This window comes from Gambusia affinis, linkage group LG17, assembly GCF_019740435.1.
Source record: "Gambusia affinis linkage group LG17, SWU_Gaff_1.0, whole genome shotgun sequence".
In the NCBI taxonomy this organism is placed as follows: Eukaryota; Metazoa; Chordata; class Actinopteri; order Cyprinodontiformes; family Poeciliidae; genus Gambusia; species Gambusia affinis.
Window position 1 is genome coordinate 23387251 of NC_057884.1, and position 21479 is coordinate 23408729.

Genomic DNA, 21479 nt, shown 5'->3' on the forward strand with positions numbered 1-21479 from the left:
CCAGTTCACAGTATAAGTATCATAAAGATGTGGAAAATATGATATTTTTTTCAATCCATGCAAAAATAGTATTTTTGACTGGAACAAAAAGCATACATTTTGAAAAATTATTTAATATTTTCTCTCTGTCTCCTCAGACTGAGTGTCTGTAACCTCTCAGAGAGAAGCTGTGAAGCTCTGTCCTCAGTTCTCAGCTCCCAGTCCTCCAGTCTCAGAGAACTGGACCTGAGTAACAACAACCTGCAGGATTCAGGAGTGAAGCTTCTCTCTGCTGGACTGAAGAGTCCAAACTGCAACCTGGAAACTCTCAGGTAAAATGTTCTCAATCCTGGTGAAACCAGATTTCTGTTGTTTACCTGCTTTCAAAGATGATGTAATTTTTATTTGTTATAATAATAGATGTCTGACTGTGACATGGTTAACATGCTAAATCTCAACACTTAATAATGGCTAAATTTCTTTTACTCCAGGATGAAAGAACCAAAAAGACTTATTAATAAAAGTGGAGGTCAGGCTTCGACTGATAGTGTAACTCTACATATTTGACAGATTGTTGCATCCTAGTTGAACAAAGGATCATTATTGCAGATCTTTACAACCAGCAGCTGTCAGACTTTCTAAACCATCATGTAGGAAATGTTTATTTTCTTTACCTACAAAAGGAAATACAGTTTTATTAATATTTCTTATAATTAATAGGTTAAGTACCAGTTTCTTGTGTGTTTTCCTCTCTTGAAAATGACCAGTTCAGACTTTGGTTTCTACCTCAATGTTCTCATTTTCTCATCATGTGATGAATTGTGTGTCTGCAGCTTATCAGGCTGTTTGGTCTCAGAGGAAGGCTGTGCTTCTCTGGCCTCAGCTCTGACCTCCAACCCCTCCCATCTGAAAGAGTTGGACCTGAGCTACAATCATCCAGGAGACTCAGGAGTGAAGCTGCTGTGGGCTGGACTGAAGGATCCACACTGGAGACTGGAAGCTCTCAGGTATGGAGGAACCTGCTGCAGGAGCAGAGAAGGTCTGATAGAGGAGGAAGAGGGAGAAATGTCTTTAGTCAGTCTGCTGGGAAACATTTAGTTTGAAACTAAATATTTAGTTTGCTAATTAAATATTTAATTCACAGTCATGGCATTTATAAATTAATGGATAACATTTTGAACCCCCTTTTGTCAGTTTAATAACAGATTATCTGGTAATTTTGGCTGTAGGTAGGAATCTTTCACATGGTACTGAATGAACCTGGGGAACCGACCCATCTACTGGAACCACAATGACATGGTAGTCAGAACAGCAGGGGGCCAAATATAGCTCCATGTGGAACCAAGAGGTTGGAGAGAGAAAATCAGTTTGAAACTGTTTCCTATCAGAGTTCAGTTTGTCTCTCTGTCTTCACAAACCAGGAGCATCATGGGCTGGGCGGGGCTTCCACTGATGGATCTACTGAGAAAATACAAGAAGCTGATTGGCTGATGGACAGGAAGTTAAAATATACAGATAAATGACATCATAAAGCAGAAATTATTGGTACTGAAGTAAATGTAGATTTTAGAATAAGTAGAAATGTTTCAGTGAGAGGAAGATGAGCAACATCTAGAAAAGATTATCTATGTTCAGAGAAACAAGTAGAGGAACTGATCTAGAATATGTAGCAATAGAGACAAAAAAATGAGATAAAATTAACTCTAGTTAATTTTATCTCTAGTTAATTTTAACTCTAGTTAATTTTATCTCATTTTTTGTATAATAATTATAAACGTTAGATTAGAATCACTTAAACCAGATCAAAGGTCTAGATAATCCCAATGCAGAATACAATGAGATGAAAACAGAAAACATGTAAGTGAACAAACAGATAAAGAATACTTAATTGGTATAAACTGATGATGTTTAGATGGTTTAAGAGAGACAAGAACAGATGTTGATCCAGGAAATGGATCAGTCCTTGATTTAACACGAGTGTCCAGGAAGATTTCAGCTGATTGTGAAATGAGATTATTAGACGCCTCATCTGGAGGCAGAGATCATTACCCAGTTTTCTGGAATATTCTCCTGACTAAGAAGGAAAATTAAAGAGTGGAGGATCTTTAATGGAGATAAATAGGAACTCAGAATATATTAATGAAAATATTCAGATTAATCTTCAAACTGTCACATCACTCATCAGAGAGAGAAATCCAGTGAATGATGAGGAAAAAGTAGAAATGAGAGCAGAAACTTGTTCAGATCCAAAGTTCTGATAAATTTACTGAGAAAGATAAAAAAGACAAGATCAGCTGATCCAGAACTTCTGCAGTGGAGGGAGGATTAATTTCACAAGCCATTACTGCAGCTGCTGGATTCAGGAAGCTGCTGCTTCTTCTTCTTGTTTATTTTTATGGCGGTTGGCAAACAACTTTTAGGTGCATTTCCGCCACCTTCTAGACTGGAGTATGGATCAGATGTAAAATCACTATAATCTTCCCATAACACCTGTTCTCCTTAGAAAATTTAAAATACTATTAAAAACTACATCCCCCGATGATCTTTGAAGCAAACTTCTAATATCTAATTTATTTTTATTCCTATTTAAATTTCTAATTAACTCCTCCCTTTCTCGAACATACTTACTACATTCTAAAAATAAATGTTGTATTGTTTCTAATTTCCCACAATAACTACAGAAACCTGTATCATGTTTATTAATTATTTTAAGAGTACTGTTTAAACCTGTATGTCCAAATCTTAATCTAGATATAATATCTTCTTCTTTTTTATTTCTGCTACATTTCCTAAATTCTCCAACTTTTCTTTGGATGCTATAATAAAATCTGGCATTGCTTCCTTTATCCCACTGTTCCTGCCATTATGCTTAATATACATTTTACTAATATTTTTAACCTCATTTTTACTCATTCTATTATTTAAATCAACAATACACTTTTTTGCTGCATTCTTAGCAAGTATGCTGCTTCTTCTTCTTGGTCTCATTGTAAATGTGTGCAGCGCCACCTGGTGGTGTTGGTTGGTAGAGGAAGTGCTGAAAGGTTGGAGGTGTTTGTCAGAGGTGTGTGATGATGGAAGCCTCTCCCTGGTTTGTGAGTCTGAGCTCAGAGATCAAATCTTTGATTCTTGTTGAACTCTTTGTTGAATGTGATGCAGCTTCTCCTTTTTAATGTTTGTATTTCTGGATATTCCAGTGAGGCCACAGCAGGTTTTCAGCAGCAGGGCTGTTTAGTGTTTCATTCCTTCATCTGTGTGTGGGAGTGTGGATGGAACAGGTATCCAGGTGTTGTGTCAGAGTTTAGATTGATTGTATTTTAATGCTGATTATTAAATCAGGTTGAGCTTCCAGAAATGTTTCCTTAGTTTCCTGATGTCCTTTTAGGCTTCAGTGAGTTTCTTCAGGTTGTTACTGAGGGATTTCCTTTCTCCTCTCTGTTGGAGCTTTTCCTGTGTTTGGAGAAATGAGTTGTGCTGCAGCAGCACCAACTGTCCTTCCTACATCCACTGCAGTTTGCAATCCAAATGTTGGACTGTTCCTGTCTCAGTGGAGGACAATGTGTGTCTGAGAGACATGTAATGTCCATGTTTGCTGCTGAAAGAGACTGATGGTCTGACCCCCCTCCTCCTTTCAGGGTGGAGCCTGCTGGAGTCCGATTCCTGACACCAGGTCTGAGGAAGTGTAAGTGTGTTTTTCATCTGATTCATGACAACAAAGCAGCTCACATTCAACCATCTTCAAACTGTCACATCACTCATTCAGGAGTCATCATCAAAGTGTCAATAAATGATCAATAACTGCAGCTGGATTGTGTTTGTTCTCTCCATCAGATTCCTGTCAACTCACCATCGACACAAACACAGTGTACAGAAAACTCAAACTGTCTGAAGACAACAGGAAGGTGACACATGTGAAGGAGCTTCAGTCATATCCTGATCATCCAGACAGATTTGATAACTGGAATCAGCTGCTGTGTAGAACTGGTCTGACTGGTCGCTGTTACTGGGAGGTCGAGTGGAGAGGAATAGTTTATATATCAGTGAGTTACAGAAGAATCAAGAGGAAAGGAAACAGTGGAGACTGTTTGTTTGGATATAATGATCATTCCTGGAGTCTGAGCTGCTCTGATGTTGATGGTTTCTCTGTCTGTCACAATAACATAGAAACTCGTCTCTCCTCCTCCTCTGTCTCTAACAGAGTATCAGTGTATGTGGACTGTCCTGCTGGCATTCTGTCCTTCTACAGAGTTTCCTCTGACTCACTGATCCTCCTCCACACCTTCAACACCACATTCACTGAAACTCTGATTCCTGGATTTGGGTTCAGGTTCTATGGTTCCTCAGTGTTTCTGTACTGAGTTGAGTTTATAGAGTCTAAATATTTTCTTCCTGTCAGAGAAACTCTCTCACTGTTGAACAGATAGTTCAGTCTCTATAATCTATTTCTTGATTAAACAATTCTGATTGAATCCTTGGACACTTTTTCTTCTTCCAGTACTTTAAAGATGGAAGCTGGAATTATTCCAGGATTATTCCAGGATCCACCTGTTTTTCTGTTTGTTTCCAGTCAAAGCTTCACACTGAATATCAAGATGTTGTTTCTCTAATTTTTTTCCATTTATTCTTCATATTTCATTAAAATGTTGATCAGTTTTTCTCAATCAGTGATCATTTTGTTTCTATCAGCTCCTATTTTTCTCAACATGTCAGATTTGAACATTAAATCTTTTGTAAATTTGCTGCAGTTATTCTAAATGTGGGCTGCTCAGTAGCACAGTTGGTAGCACTGTTGCCTTGCAGCAAGAAGATCCTGGGTTCAATTCCCAGCCTAGGGTCTTTCTGCATGGAGTTTGCTGTAGAGTCCCTGGTTTTCTCCCACAGTCCCTCTAAGTCAGGGATGCCCAACATCAGTCCTCGAGGGCCGGCATCCTGCACGTTTTGGTTCTCTCCCTGGTGGCACCAACAACCTTTTCAGCATGTCAGTGTTCTTCTTAGGCCTTCTAATGAGCCATCACTGGATCCGGGTGCATTAAACCAAGGAGAGAACTAAAACATACAAGAAATCTCCAGGACTGACTTTGGGTATCCCTGTTTTAAATTCTCCCTAGGTGTGTGTGTGTGTGTGTGTGTGTGAATGGTTGTTTGTCCTGTCTGTCTCTGTGTTGCCCTGTGAAAGACTGGCGACCTGTCCAGGTGACCCCGCCTCTCACCCGGAACGTAGCTGAAGAGGCACCAGCACCTCCTGAACCCACTGGGGACAAAGGTGTAAAGAAAATGGATGGATGGATAATCTTCATGAGTTTTAGAGAAATAAAAACTGCTTTTTCTTCTGCATTTGGTTCATTTGCTGCTCATTCTGTTCTTTTCCAGTTCAAATGTAATTATTTGCATTAAAAAGATTTTTTTATCAACTCTGCCTTTCAGAAAGTCCTGATTTAAATTAAAACATCCCATTCCATGAAGGTCAGAGGTCAATCCTTTGAATAATAAAATGGATAAAATCTTAATATTTTCTGTTTCATTCAGAACTTCTACCTGAAACTCAGAACCTGCAGAACATTTTTCTCTTTGGATAAAAATCCCAGGAACTGGAAGATCAGAGCAGAATGAAAACTGGAGATCAGTGTTGGACAGAAAAGGTCTGATCGCTGCATCTCTGCTATATTTTACATTTAAATCTGAGAACAAAACTGAATCTAATTTTATCTGCTGCTGACTGCAGGCTGCAGCTGAGCAGCTAATGCAGGTTCTACTATTAATTAAGTCTCTGGTCAAAACGGAGTCCAGTTTGGGATGAGAGACTTTTTGTGGTTCTGGTTCAACATATAAAAACTGGATTTGATGAATAAAAAGGTGAGATGGACGTGGAGGCAAACAGAAATTCAACATATGAAATATTTAGCCCTTCATTTTATGAAAAGATGTTTAGCTCTCTTTATACAAGAGAAAACTATTTTTAATAAAGTTGCTGCTTATCAGTTAAAAGTTAATATAATATAATTTAACAGACCAAGAGGTTTTATTTGCTTTACTGTCACAAAGCTTGAACTCATGACATCATGTGTGTTTTCTCCTGTAGAGGAAGTGTTGCTACTTCTGTTTTAACTCCAACCTGAAACAATCGACCTCCTGATGAACACAAAGTTCTGCAGAGTGTGTGTGAACACACCACTGGTGTGTGTGTGTGTGTGTGTGTGTGTGTGTGTGTGTGTGTGTGTGTGTGTGTGTTAACCGCTGGCTGTGCCACTAATAACTTCAGTGCTGGTTTCTGATTGGCTGCACTCACCTTTATTGTTGTTTTACAGCCCAGGTATCGACTCCTGCATGCAGATCCAAAGATCGCTGCTCTGTTTGCTCAGGGCCGTAACAGGTTTTCCTGCTGGGATCAGAAGATCATCAGAACCTTTTGGACCTTCTTTGTTTCCCATCCACAGTCTGGATCTGGACCTGAACCTGCATTCATCCAATCAGGAAGCAGAAAGACACCAGAACCTGTAAGATTTCACTTTTATCTGTTGTTTTCAGGTAGATTTGAGTTTTCAGTTAGCAGAACTACTTTGGGATCCATTTTGAACATGAATATTCCAGATGTTTCACTACTTTCTGCTTCTGAACTTTATTTCCTTGATCACATGCAAATCAGCTGTTATGAAATTTATTTCCTGCTCCATTTCAGAAGCATTTCCTGCTCAAAAGTAATAAAATACACACATTTTAAATCTGTTTTCATTTTATATTTGATCAAACTGGCAGATAAAACAAAGATCGCAGCGTTTGGTTACTGATTATCTCTGTTAAAAAGGGAGAGGCTTTGGGTTTTTATAACTTTAGAGCAAAGATAAACTCTGAAGGACTTTCCAGGATGTGATATGATGCATCTGTGATTACATGATTCATACAAAAACATTTTATTCTCAGGCCAAAAATAAAACATTTCTCTTATCAGAACAGCCAAACTGAACGGCACATTTTCTTACAAATCAAATTATATATTTATTGTAATTCAAGGCGTTTATTATAAATGACTTAAAACAAATTTTATTGCATTAAGATAATTTCTAAATATCTGACCTTCCATCGGAGAACATTTATTAAAATTAAGAATTCTTTGTTTTGTTCAGGAATACTTGGGAAAATAACTGTTAGTCTAAATTATTACTTTAGAAGAAATATATGTATAAATATTTAAAAGTAAATTTTCAATGAGTTAATCTTAACGTCTCGGTTCCCTTGGGTTTAAATGCGACACTAAATCATTCATTAAAGTGGGACAAACAGGAAAACTTCTCATTCTAGGGAATTAGCTCTATGAAATTCTTCATAAATTAGAAAATATCTTCAAAATTGACGCAAATTTTGTTACATCTGGTTAAAGTGTGGTGGCTGGTTGAACTTTTGACCTTTGAACTTTTGCTAATATCTTCAAAACAAAAGCAGCACAAACAAAAACATTTAGCAGCACAAACATTTGGCAGCAATTGTGTGATTTGAAAAGGTGGCGGCTTGTTTCTCTTCCAAATGTCTCTGATTTTACATCATGAACTATTTTATGTTTTAATTGACAGAAAAAAACAAAATGGCGACCTTTCTTATTAAGAACTGACCTCTCTGTTCAGGCGCTCGTGATTCAGGTGTGATGATGGACGAGCCGAGCTAACGATGGGATCGGTCGTGTCGTTCTTTAGAAAGTTGTGTGGAGGGGAGAAGCAGAAAGGTGAGATCTGACAGAGACAAACTTCATGACGTGTTTGGAAGCTTTTCCACTCTGGTTTCACTTTTTCATCTCCATCTTTTCCCAGAGGAGGAGAGACGCCTGCGAGCGAATGACCGAGCTTTCAACCAGACCTTTCAATACGGTGTAAGAACGCACTGAACCAGGGACACTTTCTACTGCTACTCATCGTTTTGGGTGCTGTTGGAAGTGGAAAGAGACAAATAATATTATATTAAGATTATGGATCTGATACTTAAATTATACCCAGTATTTATTTGTTTATTTAATATAACAATTGATTTATTTATTGGATGCCTGTAAAGTTTTCTGAAAAATTTCACATAGATAATTATAAATCTTGTCTTTTTAATGTAATGAGTTGTGGTACTTTTGGCTTTCCATACCTGCTGGATGGTCTACTTTTAAATAGGAAAGCTAAAACTGCCCCAATTCAATAAACTAAAAAGACAACATTCATATTTCGGCACCTAGCAATTTCAATAAAACTTGAGAAAGTAAATAATTCTTTTGTTACACTCAGTAAATAAATATAGAGGTCCTAAAAATATATTGGAATCATATGTTCATTTAATTGTTTTATATTTGTATTTCCAATATAATTCAAATGTTACAATAATTGTTTATTACTGAAATTTTTCTCACTGGTTGGAATATCAACTAGAACCTTTTCTGAGGAGGAAAATTTAAAGAAAATAAAGAATCTAAAGTAAAACATTATCAAACATGTCTTGAAAATCTAAATATTAATTTCCTACTCATTATAAAATATCACCAGACTGACATTATTGCATTTTGGGCTTTTGTTTGAGAACATATGTGCACATTGAAGTGTGTTTGGGTGTGAGTTATAAGAGTGTTTGGACTTTGTCCTGCTTGTGATAAAACATGCAAATATGTAATTAGTGACATAAAATACAAAAACAAGCAAAGTTCACATCATCTTGGTTGTGACATAAACTTTGATGGATAATAACAACAAATTATTAGAACATAAAACAGATGAATTTTTAACCAGTAAACTGATTTACAAACATTAGCACGGCTAATTTTAGCTTCGCTGTTTAATCTAATTACATTGACAAAAACTCATTTAAAAAATAAATACAAATGTTAGTTTTTAGTTAGAAATAAAGTAGCAAATCTCAAAATAATCCACTTTAAAAATTGTTTTAATTTGATATTAGTTTCTCTAACGCAGCTCTACATATTTAGCAACCTCAGCCTTTCAAAATAAACTGCTTCCTGTTGAACTATTCTAATATAACATGATGGTCAAAAAAGAAATTAATATAAAAGGAGGAGAAAGAAAAGTAACATTTTTTCTGTGATGTTTGTTCAGGATGGTTTAGAGATCCATTATGGGATACATAAAATTTTTTATTAATTACTTTTACTTTAACTTGAGGTGATTTTTTAAAAACTTTCTTCCACATTTGATTAAGAAAACTCAATATTTTTAAACATTTTTTTATTCCTTTTGTTCCTCAGGAAAATGCCATCAAAACGTCCAAATACAACCTTTTCTCCTTCCTGCCTCTGAACCTGTTTGAACAGTTCAGCAGACTCGCCAACGCCTACTTCCTCTTCCTCCTCATCCTCCAGGTTCAACATTTCACTCATTAATTTGACTTGTTAATATTTTCTCTGGCCTTAAATTTAGAAATAAATATATTTCTAGTTGTGCAATTTCTATTTTTGTTGAATTCTGTGTAAAATTTAAGACATTTTGTATTAAAAATGTTGTGGTTTGTGTCGTTTGACAGCTAATCCCACAAATCTCTGCTGTTCCCTGGTTCACGACGGCTGTGCCGCTGCTCATTGTGCTTTCCGTATCGGGGGTCAAAGACGCCAACGATGACATAGTAAGGATAAAAAATGATCTTTTCAAACAGAAAACGGTGCTAACTACTGAAATCAAACATGAGAAAACAAAGTTTTCTGTCTTCTTTATGTGAAATGAGCAGAACAGACACAAACAGGACAAGCAGGTGAATAACCGCAGGGTGAAAGTCCTGATACACGGCGAGTGAGTCTCTGCTTCCAAGATTTTACTAATAAAATCAATTAATGAGTTTTTATTATCCAGCCAGATGATTTAGAGGTTTTTCTTTCCAGGCTGAGAGAAGAAAAATGGATGAACATCCAGGTTGGAGATATAATCAAACTGGAGAGCAACCAGTTTGTTCCAGTAAGTTTGGACTTCTTAAAGGGAAAATGTATTATTTTTTAATGTTAAATTTGTGAAAGCTGAAGTCACTTTTAGCTGAACTGATGGTGCTTCCAGGCCGACCTCCTGCTTCTGTCCAGCAGCGAACCTCTCAACCTGATTTATGTGGAAACAGCTGAGTTAGACGGGTGAGTTCAAATCCCGAAATGCCTGAAGAGGCTAAACTTTCCTTCTAACGTCTTCCTGGTGTCCCTCAGGGAAACCAACCTGAAGGTGAAACAGGCCCTGACCGTCACTGGGGAGATGGGAGACAATATGGACGATCTGTCTGCCTTCAGAGGTAACAAGTTGGGATTCCTGATTAACTCCAGCATAAAAAGGACATTTAACTTGTTCTTTTCCTCACTAACTGGAAATAAGACAAAAGCTTCCATGTCTAAGGTCAGTAAGGATAGCCGAAATTATTTTTAATTGCCAGAAGGAAGATGGGAGAAACTTGCCTGAGAACAGAATCATGGATGACATAAGGAGGGACTGGTGCGCTTAAAAAATAGCTGCCATCAAGAGGAAAGATTACTGCTTAAAGGAAATTCTACCAAATAGTACATAAAGTTTAAAAAAATATCTTGAACAGGAAATGATTAGATTGATTTAAATGGGACCAACTATAGAAAATTTACATTTTGAACATTTTTGTTCTTCCATTTGTGTCTCTGCTTCTAAAAACAACACAAACGTTTAAAAAAACACCCAGCTGCTTTTTGGCAACAAGTTAATGTTTTTTGCTGTCTGAAAAATTTGTTTCAAAAACCTCTCTATTGTTCAGAGGTTTCCACAGGCACCACGCCGTTACCTAGCAACCCTAGCAGAGCCCAGCGCCGTTACCTAGCAACCCTAGCAGAGCCCAGCGCCGTTACCTAGCAACCCTAGCAGAGCCCAGCGCCGTTACCTAGCAACCCAAACAGACTTTCAGCAAGTTTGACTAAAATTTCTTTATCTAAGAATGACTTTATGCAAAATATGTTTTGTATCCCTCAAAATCTGTATTAATCCGTTCAAGGAATCATAATAAGTTACCTTTAATGTCAGACTATGAGAAACAAAAGGTTTTTTTGTAAACATCTGGATGGTAATGTCTGTGTTTTTCAGGTGAAGTTCGATGTGAGCCTCCAAACAACCATCTGGACAAATTCAAAGGGACTCTGACTGTGGATGGACAGCAACACGGGCTGGACAACGATAAGATCCTGCTCAGAGGATGCACTGTGAGGAACACAGAGTGGTGCTTCGGTTTGGTCATCTTCACAGGTTAGAATCCCTCCCTGCAGCCAGAGCAGCAGCTGCTTTGATAGTTGCAGAGAGATAGTTTGAAATGGTCTTAAGGAGTAATTTCCTTGTAGACTAGACGCCTAGAAGAGTTTTTCTTAGCCTTCAATAACTGTGTCTGATTCATTTCAGGTCCTGATACCAAGCTCATGCAGAACAGCGGTAGAACCACATTTAAACGGACCAGCATCGATCAGCTGATGAACATCCTGGTGTTATGTGTGAGTTCAAGCATTCACAAATTAAAAAATATTATAATAAAGACAGTGCTGGCCACGGCTAACTGGAAGGTTAGCTGTGCTAACGGTAAGCATCTATTAAAAACAACAGCTCTGCTAACACTAAGGCGCTAAACCAGCATTTATTCAAGGGAAGCTAATGCAGAAGCAATAATGTGGTATATTCTGCCATGAGTACCCACCATGTTAACAGGTTTACTAAACAGCCAAATAAATTAGGCTTTATAATTTATCCAAAGAAACTACTTTAGGGAAAGTGTGCCAAATGTTTTCAATCATAGTAAAAGCACTAAATGAAAAATTAGCTCCACTATTTTTGCAATTCCAGAAGTGTGTCCATTGCTTTCAGATGATTGATTAAACATATTCCTCCATTTTTGTTAGATCTTTGGTTTCCTGGCAACTATTTGTGCCATCATGACGGTTGGCCACGCCATCTGGGAGGTGAATGAGGGCTCAACCTTCACGGCGTTTCTTCCCCGCCTGTCAGGCGTTGACATTCCTCTATCGTCCTTCTACGCCTTCTGGTCCTACGTCATCGTCCTCAACACGGTGGTGCCCATTTCTCTCTATGTCAGGTAGGCGAAGACAATAGCATTAGCAGGAGTAGCCATGGTGATACACTGAGTCTCAGTGTTTTGTCTGGATTTTCTCATCAGTGTGGAGATGATCCGCCTTGGGAACAGCTTCTTCATAGACTGGGACAGGAAGATGTACTATCCGAAGAAAGACACTCCAGCTCAGGCGAGGACCACCACACTCAACGAGGAGCTGGGTCAGATCAAGTACATCTTCAGCGACAAGACTGGCACTCTGACACAGAACATCATGACCTTCAACAAATGCTCCATCAACGGGAGAAACTACGGTAGGAATCTGACACCTGATGAGTTTCTTTGTGTTTTTCCAATGAGGGGAGCAGATTCTTATTTTTGTAGCTTGTTACATTCAGTGAGAAGGTTTAAGGGAATAAGTACTTTCTAGAAAACATTTGTTGGCTAGTAAAGCAGTAGAACCAGACCTTGACTCATCTTCAGTGTTCGGATGTTCAGGTACACAAACTATTGGCTGCCTGAAGTTGTAAAGTAATTAATACCTTCACTCTAGAAATGTTGTTCTGTTGGGTTGACTTTGCATTTCACATCAGTTCAGCAGATATTCAGGGAGCCAAAAGTACAGGTGCTTCTTCTCCCTACTGCAAGGAGTCAGTTCAGGTGGTTTAGAAATATGAATGCCCCTCAGAGAATGAGTTTATTCTGACAAACATTTCTCTCTTATTCAGGTGAGCTGTATGACTTTTCTGGCCAAAGGATGGAGATAACAGAGGTAAAGGAGCCTCAAGAAGTGACACCTTGAGCTCACAAGATGAATCTCAGATGAATTTGTTAGTTCTGCTAATGCTAAAGCCCTACACCATGCTAGTATTTATTAGGAGCTAATAAATACTAAAGTAGTAAAGTGCCAAATTCAAACCTGTTAATACTCACCATGTATCAACAGAAAGCATCAAAAGCTAATAAAATGAGCACTTTAGAATTTATCTGGAGAAATCAATATAGGGGAAGCTAAGTGCACTAAAAAGTTTCAAAGATAGTAAAAGATTTGCTCCACTATTAGCAGATCAGCAGGGTGTGTCCGCCACAGACTAAAAGTAAAGATTTTCAGCTTAACAATGTGATAGAAATCCTCTACTAACACTGCATTGCTAAACTAACAAGGTATTTAGCAGAAGCTAATGCTAAAGCACAGAATTGCTAAGTTCTGCAATTTTGATACAAACCATATGTTAACTGAAACTTTACACAACAAAGTAATTTAGCACTTTGCAATTAATCTGGAGAAATTAATTTAAAAGAAGCTAAGTGAGCTAAATTTTTCAAAGTTTACAAAATTGCCAAACTCCATTAGCTCCATGCATTAGCAGATTAACGAATTTTCTCCACCACTGAAGGAAAGTAAAACAATGATTTGCAGTTTAGCAAACTTACCATTGATCAACTTATGTTGATAAAAATGCTCTAGCCTCAAAGAGACATGCTGAGTAATGAATGTCCTTTGCAGAACTCGAAGAGAGTGGACTTCTCCTGGAACCAGCTGGCAGATCCAAAGTTCGTCTTCCATGATCACAGCCTGCTGGAGACGGTGAAGGAGGGAAACCCAGAGGCCCAGGCCTTCTTCCGCCTGCTGGCTCTGTGCCACACCGTCATGTCGGAGGAGAAGAAGGAGGGTAAGAGTCTTACAATAATCTGTGGTTTACAACAAGCAGCAACTTTCAGCTGACAATGCACGTATAATAGACCTCAAAACTGTAAACATCCTCTTCTAATATAATGAAAAATTAAATATTTAAAATATAGTCTGTAGAACTACATTAAAAACAAACAATGGGTTGTGAATACATATAAAAAATCTGCATTAAACTGGTTGCCTAACAGCAATAAAACAAGCTGACCAAATGTGCTGGAGCTCTGCTTGGGTTGCTAGGCGACGGGTGGAACGCTGCTGTGGTTGCTAGGTAACAGCATAGTCCAGTTGAATGTGACGTTACATTTAGTAGTTTTGAAATGTCTCATTTCCCAGGAACCAGAAAAACCAAAAACGACTCTGTGGCTTTTTAAGCACTCCAGATGTTTTTAGTGACCAAAAGTGTAAAAATGTGCAAAATGTGACTTTTGAAACTAGTACGTTGAGTTTTAGCATCTGTGTTGGATTCTGTGGCAGATTTTGATTAGGTGTTTGGCAACTGAGAGTAGAGACCACAAGGCTAAATATAAATTTAATAATAAGTAATTATGTGTTACACATGTTTAATCATTATTGCCTCCATCCTCCATGAACACCATCCATCCTCTGTGTCGCCTGCTAGGGGAACTCAACTATCAGGCTCAGTCACCAGATGAGGGCGCTCTGGTGACTGCGGCGAGAAACTTCGGGTTTGTTTTCCGCTCGCGGACGCCAGAGACCATCACAGTCATGGAGATGGGGAGGAAAGTTACGTATGAGCTTCTGGCTGTTCTGGACTTCAACAACGTGAGGAAGAGGATGTCAGTGATTGGTAGGTGAGAGTGTATGTGTGTTTTACAACAAGGTTTAAAATATCAAAAATAATATTGCCTGTTTAATTTTATAAACACAGAATTACAGAATGTGTTGTTTGTAAGGGGTCCTACAGGGCCCAACATTATGTTAGACTTAATGTTGGTTGGACGTCTTATTTACCAAACATTGTCTCTTTAAATCTCCCTCCCAGTCCGTGACCCTGAGGGCAGGATGACTCTTTACTGTAAAGGAGCAGACACCATCATCTATGAGCGACTGCACCCGTCCTGCTCCAAGCTGAAGGACGTCACCACCAAACACCTGAATGTGAGGCGTTACCCTCCAACGACTGATTTTCCTCTGAAAGGAGAAACGCTTTAATGGTTCTGAAATGTTCAAACCAGGAGTACGCAGGCGACGGGCTTCGGACTCTGGCTCTGGCCTACAAACACTTGGAGGAGAGCTACATGGAGCGCTGGCTGGAGCGCCACCATGAGGCCAGCACGGCCATCGAGGGACGCGAGGACAGACTGGATGTTCTCTACGAAGACATCGAAACGGACCTAATGGTTAGCACAGAGCTGCTAATCACACCAGACAGCAGGGAGGGGTTATAACCACAGATATGCTAGTTACATTAATTCTGGATGGATGGATTAAAATACCATTTCTACATACCTTAATATTTTGTTCCATCTGATTTTGTATCTTTGAAGTATTAAATGATTGATATTTTGATCAGTTACTCAGTACTTGAATCGCCTTTTTACCTATTTTTTTTTTTTTTTACATTTTTTACTCTTACTTGAGTCCAGTTGTTGTGTATTCTATCCTCTGGTTATAACAGATGATGGTAAAGAAGAACATCAGGACTTTTAAGTTGCTAACTGCTAACTTTGCTTCCAGCTGTTGGGAGCCACAGCTGTGGAGGACAAGCTGCAGGACGGCGTCCCTCACACCATCGAACAGCTGGCTAAAGCTGACATCAAAATCTGGGTTCTGACCGGAGATAAACAAGGTTTGCACCCAATGTGGCTATAACCCCAATTATTCAATTTAATTTAATGCAAATCCTTCTTTTAATCTGTAATTTATTTATTTTTATCACAGAAACAGCAGAAAACATTGGATATTCCTGCAACATGCTGAGAGAAGAGATGAAGGACATCTTTGTTGTGACTGCTAACACAGCTGACAAGGTCAAAGAGGAACTGCAGTGAGTCAATCAGTAACTAGTTATTGTTGGATCTTCTGATTATTTTTACTACATACAACCAGCAGTAAATGCAAACCATGCTTTAGATATTGACTCAAACAAAGATACAGCACCTTTCATAATTACTGGCACACCTAATAAACATCGATCTTAAATTAATTTATACATTATTCAGTTTACACTGAAAATTAAGACAAATATAAGCTATACTTTGGGATGCTAATCTTCAAAATGGACAGGTAAGAGAAAATGCCTTTTGGCTAAAGCAGACATGTTTAAAACCCTAAAACACAAACCATAAACAGTATTTAGTAATACTAAAGTGCTATACCAACTTAGTTTTTAGCAGAAGCTAATGCTAAAGCAGTAAATTCAACGATATTGAAACACAATCGTGGCATTCAACTCCACCAATATGCATTTTCACAAGAAATCCCTTGATAACCCATAATTTATCTCTGTCTTAGCTATGATTTTATGAAAACTGACAAATTAGCCATAAAATCTTAGCTTTAGTTGTGATTTTCTGCCATCTTTCTCATTTTCAGGAATGCCAGAAGGAAAATGTGTCCCGGATCAGCAGAGAAGCCGAAGGTGATCAAAGCTCGAGCCGGCTTGCTTTGGCTCCAGAAGACCCAGACTGTACAGGACGAGAACGCAAACGGAGAATATGGCCTGATTATAAACGGACACAGCTTGGTAAGAAGCTGTTTTAGGCACCAAACAGTTTCAGTTATTTCCTGAAGCAGAAAGAAAAATGCAGTCTTTGGGTTAGCTGGAGTTATACCGCCTACAGAAGTGTGAACTCTTCGTCTTTAGGCCTATGCACTGCAAGAGGACTTGGAGTTGGAGCTGCTGAGGACGGCATGCCTGTGCAGGACGGTCATTTGCTGCAGGGTCACCCCACTGCAGAAGGCCCAGGTGGTTGAACTGGTCAAGAAGTACAAGCAGTCTATAACTCTGGCAATTGGAGACGGCGCCAATGATGTCAGCATGATCAAGGGTAAAAATCAGAAATAAGAGTTTAAATCCAGCTAACGGCTCTCCCATACTTCACCAAAATTGACTCTGATTGATGTAGTTCTAAATTCTGTCATCTTATTTGCAGGAATGTGTCTTCTTTCCATTCTTGATACAGTTACAATAGAGCTCTGTACAAAGTGTTGCGTGATTGGTCAGGAGTTTTACGGCGTGTTTTATGGGGACATTGCTATTCGAACGAATTTGATCAACCAATTATCTGGTTTCTGTATCCATGGGCAACATGAACACTTTTGGGGAGCGGATTGTTGGATAAAGTGAAGAAATTTTACACATTTTCATAATTCTTAACTGAATATCTACAAAGATTGTTAAATTGGTAAAAAACTGTGCTGGAAATTCCAACTTATTGCTTACAATGTCTGCAAAAAGGTGCGCTGATTTCGGGAGAGGTGTCTCCAGATGGTTTGTGATGTATGTGAACGCCAAGTGGACCAGAGACCACCCCAAAAGTTGACTACAACGCAGGGCATTCTGGGTAAATACAACCAGAATAAATGTCCTAGCCTAGTGCTAGCGACTTGTGGTCTTTAGCCAAAGACAAAAGAGAAATCCTACAACCACTACAATCTGATGCTACTCTATTTTTGTTAACATTTTGCCAAGAAGGAAGTTGCGGTCAGTGTCTTCTGAGATTTTTGTGAGGTTTCCCTCAGTGGTTCTTGGTGCAGCGCCACCACAGGTGGGGAGGGGAACAGATTTGGATCATCTGACACAGTACAGTGTGAAAGCAAACTGCAACAGCTGAAAATGTAACAAAAGTTGCAATTTTGGTCACCAATTGAACTGAGTCTACCAGACTATCAGGTGGGAAAACACCCTGAACATCCCGCAGCCACGTGACTTTGCATTGACTGTTCCACTTTGGCTCCCCGTGTTGTTGATACCAGCCGTCAATGAAGCAGCTGTATGATGAAATTGGATCAGTTTTGTTAATCAGGAATGGTGAGGAATTATTATGCCTGATTCTTCACTAAATAACTGCAAAGATTGTCAAAAGGCTAAAAACTCTCTGCAGAAAGATGTCTCTCTCTCTCTCTCCATGACTGTTTCGTTGTGTGCAAAATATCCCTTAACAACGTAACCATAAATCAACTCTTCAGCTTTGTGTGAACAATGGGAGGGAACCCTTCAGACTGAAAAACAAGTGAAAAATCTTGTTGTTTTGCTTCTAGCTGCTCATATCGGCGTGGGCATCAGTGGTCAGGAAGGGATGCAAGCTGTTCTCTCCAGCGACTTCTCCTTCGCCCAGTTCCGTTACCTCCAGCGCCTCCTGCTGGTGCACGGCCGCTGGTCCTACATTCGCATGTGCAAGTTCCTGCAATATTTCTTCTACAAGAACTTCAGCTACACCCTTGTTCACTTCTGGTATGGATTCTTCTGCGGCTTCTCTGCACAGGTGAGTGAAAAGTCCTGGAGCTGCATGAAGAAAGTTCCCACTTTGTGTGGATGTTGACTGATCTTTTTGTGGTTCTTGTCCCAGACTGTTTACGATGACTGGTTCATCACCATGTATAATTTGATTTACACTGCTACCTCAGTTCTCGCCTTGGGCCTCTTTGACCAGGTAGAAGGAATCTTGTTATTTTTTATTTAAAAGTCAGAATAATGGTGAAATATTTCCCACTCCGGTCAATTAGCTTACACCGCAGGTGTGTCGTACCTTTTCTTTTTGCTTTCTCTCGCAGGACGTCAACGACCGCTGGAGTTTCCGATATCCTCAGCTCTACTCTCCCGGCCAGCTCAACATGTTTTTCAGTAAAAGAACTTTTGTCCGATGTTTAATAGTCAGCACCTACACCTCCCTGGTCCTCTTCTTTTTCCCATGGGCAGCCATGCGGGACTCCGTCCGGGGCGATGGCAAAGACATAGCGGACTATCAGTCCTTCGCTATGTTGACGCAAACCAGCCTGCTGTTAGTGGTGAGCGCTCAGGTAAGACGTTCTCTGTTATTAATGTCATTTATTATATATCTGATAGCTTTTTACGAATTTTATCATGCTTGGTTATGGAAAAACGACGCCTCTAGCACCTCTAATTTGTTCAAATTAAACTAAATTGATGTTAAACTTTTTAATAACACAGTTGACATGATTCCTAACTGCTGAGCATATCACCAAGGAAAGCTGAGTAAAAAACTGTTTTTGTATTTTCCAGATGTTTCTTGACACCTATTACTGGACAGCGATCAATCAGCTCTTTCTGTGGGGCAGCATTGCTGCCTACTTTGCCATCACATTTACTATTTTCAGCAATGGCCTTTTTTTCATGTTCACCTCCAGTTTCCCCTTCATTGGTGAGTAGATTTAGCTTTTTATCATGTCCAATACTTGGTTCCAAAGTAAAATGTACTTAAGCATTAATTTAGTGAATGTTTTATAAGAAATGAAAGAAAGTCACTTTAAATTTCCTAAATGTAAGATTTTTAATTTATACTTATGTACAAAATTGCTGTATTTTAAATATAAACAACAATTTTTTAGGAATAAATTTATACACCTCTTTTCATAAAGTAATAACTTCATTTTCAACAGTTACCATAACATAACATAACAAGGAAACAACAACCAAACAAAGCTAAACTTTCCATCTATCTAAATTTTATAGCCGCTTATCCTTGAAGTGTCGTTTGACATTGATGACACAAACCAAAATAATAATTTCAAAAATATGTGATTTAAAATTGTGCCCAGTAAAACTGCATTGCTGAAATCATAACACCTTAAGAAAAAACTGTTTAAAAAACTCCCCTGATTTATTTCTGTTTTTGTCCTTTAACAGGTATAGATCAGACTCAGTGTAGTTAGATGAAAAACTGACAGAGGATATAAAGTTAATGTTTTTAAATAACAGGAAATTATGCAAACTGGAGAGTAGTGGGAAAAGCAGGTGGTCAGTTTGCCTCCAGTAGTTTAGCTACAGAAATGTACAGTTCTGAGTTTTAACCACTAGATGTCACTGTTACCTCCAAATCTGAGACCCTGGCTAATGTATGGCTGAAAATTAAAATCTTTCTTTTGTATAATCTGCTTTTAACGGAATAAACTTAGTTTTTATTTTTTTATGCGTCTGAATTGCGTGTGAGGTAATAAACTGTTGTGAAATGGATTTCAGGCACAGCGAGGAACAATTTGAACCAGCCGAACGTGTGGCTGACGATATTCCTGACCTGTCTTCTCTGCGTCCTGCCAACGGTGGCTTATCGGTTCCTCCACATGCAGCTTCGTCCCACCATCACTGATAAGGTGGGGAACCAAAATCAGAAGCCTTTTTACTGTATCGGCACATATTAAAGTCATATAATGTGTTTGAACGGTTGTTTAAAGCGAAAAGTAAGTGCAAAAATCTGTAAAAAGGAGAACTGGATTAAGTGGATTTTCTGTAATTCCCAATCTGCTCAAACATATACATACACCTTCACCAATATTTAGTTAAATCTTTGCTAACTACATCTTGGCCACATTCATATAATTGATGAATTCAGTGCAAAAATTTAACTTTCAGGAGAGCCATGGAGACCATTGTATGATGACCAATCAGGCCCAATGTGGATAGACAAATAATCGGACTAAATTTCCCTCCAAACAGTTTTGAGAATAATCTCAAAAATATTCTAGAAAAAAAGTGACAAAATTTTGAGTGTGAAAAAGTTTTCTAGAAAAAAATTCTGAAATTTTGAGATTCATCTTAGAAATGTTAATTTTCTAGAAAAAAATAAGAAAATTTTCAAGATTTCAAAAGTTAAAATAAAATCAATTTAAAAAAGATGTCATAGTTTTTCCTAAGCGAATTACGAGATCCTTTGGTAGAAATATATTTCTATTTTTTCCTATCTAAAATGGCCCTAATAGCCGTTGAACCATCGTGAAAAATGGCCGCCATTTTGATTATTTTCTAGCGTGTAACGGTTTTTCCCCCAAAGAAAGCTAGCCCCTGACAACAAGATTTGTCTGAAATATTTGCTTACCTTCAGCACTATGAAGCGGAACACTGTTAGTATTTGCTGAGCAGAAGGCTTGTAACTGGATTTAAGCTAAATATGAGCCATCTCTCCAGGTGAGGTATCAGGCTCGGGAGGAGGGACAGCCGGCTCCGGCTCCTTACCGGCCGCCTTCACGGCGCGTCAGCACCCGCCGCTCCAGCTACGCCTTCTCCCACTCCCAGGGCTACGGAGACCTGGTGACCTCCCGCAAATTCCTGCGCCTGAAGAGGCGTCCGTCCCTGTTCGGCAGGAAGGACTCTGTGCTGGTGGAGAACCAGCCGCAGCGCTTCCGCACCATAACGGAGGAGACGGAATCGTCGCAGACATAAGATGCGTTCAGGGACTGAATTATTGTTTATTTGTGACGTTATTTTGATACCTAACTGAGAACTGGACGGATGCCAGAGGAAATAATGAGTTATTGAAACACAGAAATAATGTTTTTATTATTATTGATAAAGAGCTAATGGCATCAAATATGTTAACTGATTATACATTAAAAGTAAAAACTGGTGGCCTTCGATGCTTCCAGTCTGGTTTACGTCTTTGGCGTTAGACAAGAAAGGGCGCCATCTTGTGGTGTGAAGAGTGTAAGCTCAGTAATAAACTCCATGATGTTTTTCTTTCTCTCGTTATTGTTGTTGTTGTTCCTGTTTTTGAGCTTCTTTAAGCAAAAATTATATTTACTTCTCAGATTTTTCTGAAACACTATTTGGCCTTTATTAAACATTTATTATATTTTAAACAGAAAAGTG

General features: G+C 38.7%; 3 protein-coding genes and 3 long non-coding RNA genes across 13 annotated transcripts in view; 3 read left to right on the forward strand and 3 right to left on the reverse strand.

Annotated features, from left to right (window-relative positions):
- Window positions 1-21479, forward strand: part of LOC122846989 (NACHT, LRR and PYD domains-containing protein 12-like) — a 626610-nt gene that overhangs the window by 175161 nt on the left and 429970 nt on the right. The window lies entirely within an intron of this gene.
- On the forward strand, window positions 701-4640 carry LOC122847030 (stonustoxin subunit beta-like). Its single transcript, XM_044144381.1, has 3 exons — window positions 701-986; window positions 3615-3661; window positions 3811-4640. Exons 1-3 carry the CDS (start codon window positions 739-741, stop codon window positions 4335-4337), a joined length of 822 nt encoding a protein of 273 aa, XP_044000316.1. The 5' UTR covers window positions 701-738; the 3' UTR covers window positions 4338-4640.
- On the reverse strand, window positions 887-7656 carry LOC122847073. Its single transcript, XR_006373326.1, has 3 exons — window positions 7584-7656; window positions 6266-6432; window positions 887-1020 (listed from the first exon to the last, which is right to left on the reverse strand). It is a non-coding gene; the product is annotated as an uncharacterized LOC122847073 (long non-coding RNA).
- On the forward strand, window positions 6341-21356 carry LOC122846986 (phospholipid-transporting ATPase ID-like). Its single transcript, XM_044144310.1, has 28 exons — window positions 6341-6473; window positions 7596-7693; window positions 7779-7837; window positions 9203-9316; window positions 9478-9576; window positions 9679-9740; window positions 9830-9902; window positions 9999-10069; window positions 10139-10221; window positions 11031-11189; window positions 11340-11428; window positions 11831-12024; window positions 12106-12314; window positions 12729-12772; window positions 13508-13673; window positions 14313-14501; window positions 14697-14812; window positions 14890-15054; window positions 15392-15503; window positions 15596-15701; window positions 16250-16400; window positions 16521-16704; window positions 17918-18141; window positions 18226-18309; window positions 18431-18676; window positions 18900-19038; window positions 19857-19987; window positions 20799-21356. Exons 2-28 carry the CDS (start codon window positions 7639-7641, stop codon window positions 21051-21053), a joined length of 3579 nt encoding a protein of 1192 aa, XP_044000245.1. The 5' UTR covers window positions 6341-6473; window positions 7596-7638; the 3' UTR covers window positions 21054-21356.
- On the reverse strand, window positions 9961-13523 carry LOC122847070. Its single transcript, XR_006373323.1, has 4 exons — window positions 13435-13523; window positions 12543-12641; window positions 10149-10213; window positions 9961-10037 (listed from the first exon to the last, which is right to left on the reverse strand). It is a non-coding gene; the product is annotated as an uncharacterized LOC122847070 (long non-coding RNA).
- On the reverse strand, window positions 13555-20890 carry LOC122847069. Of its 2 annotated transcripts, none has more exons than XR_006373322.1 (3): window positions 20710-20890; window positions 19912-19979; window positions 13555-13636 (listed from the first exon to the last, which is right to left on the reverse strand). It is a non-coding gene; the product is annotated as an uncharacterized LOC122847069 (long non-coding RNA). The 2 variants fall into 2 exon arrangements; XR_006373321.1 differs by lacking the exon at window positions 13555-13636 and adding an exon at window positions 14771-14845.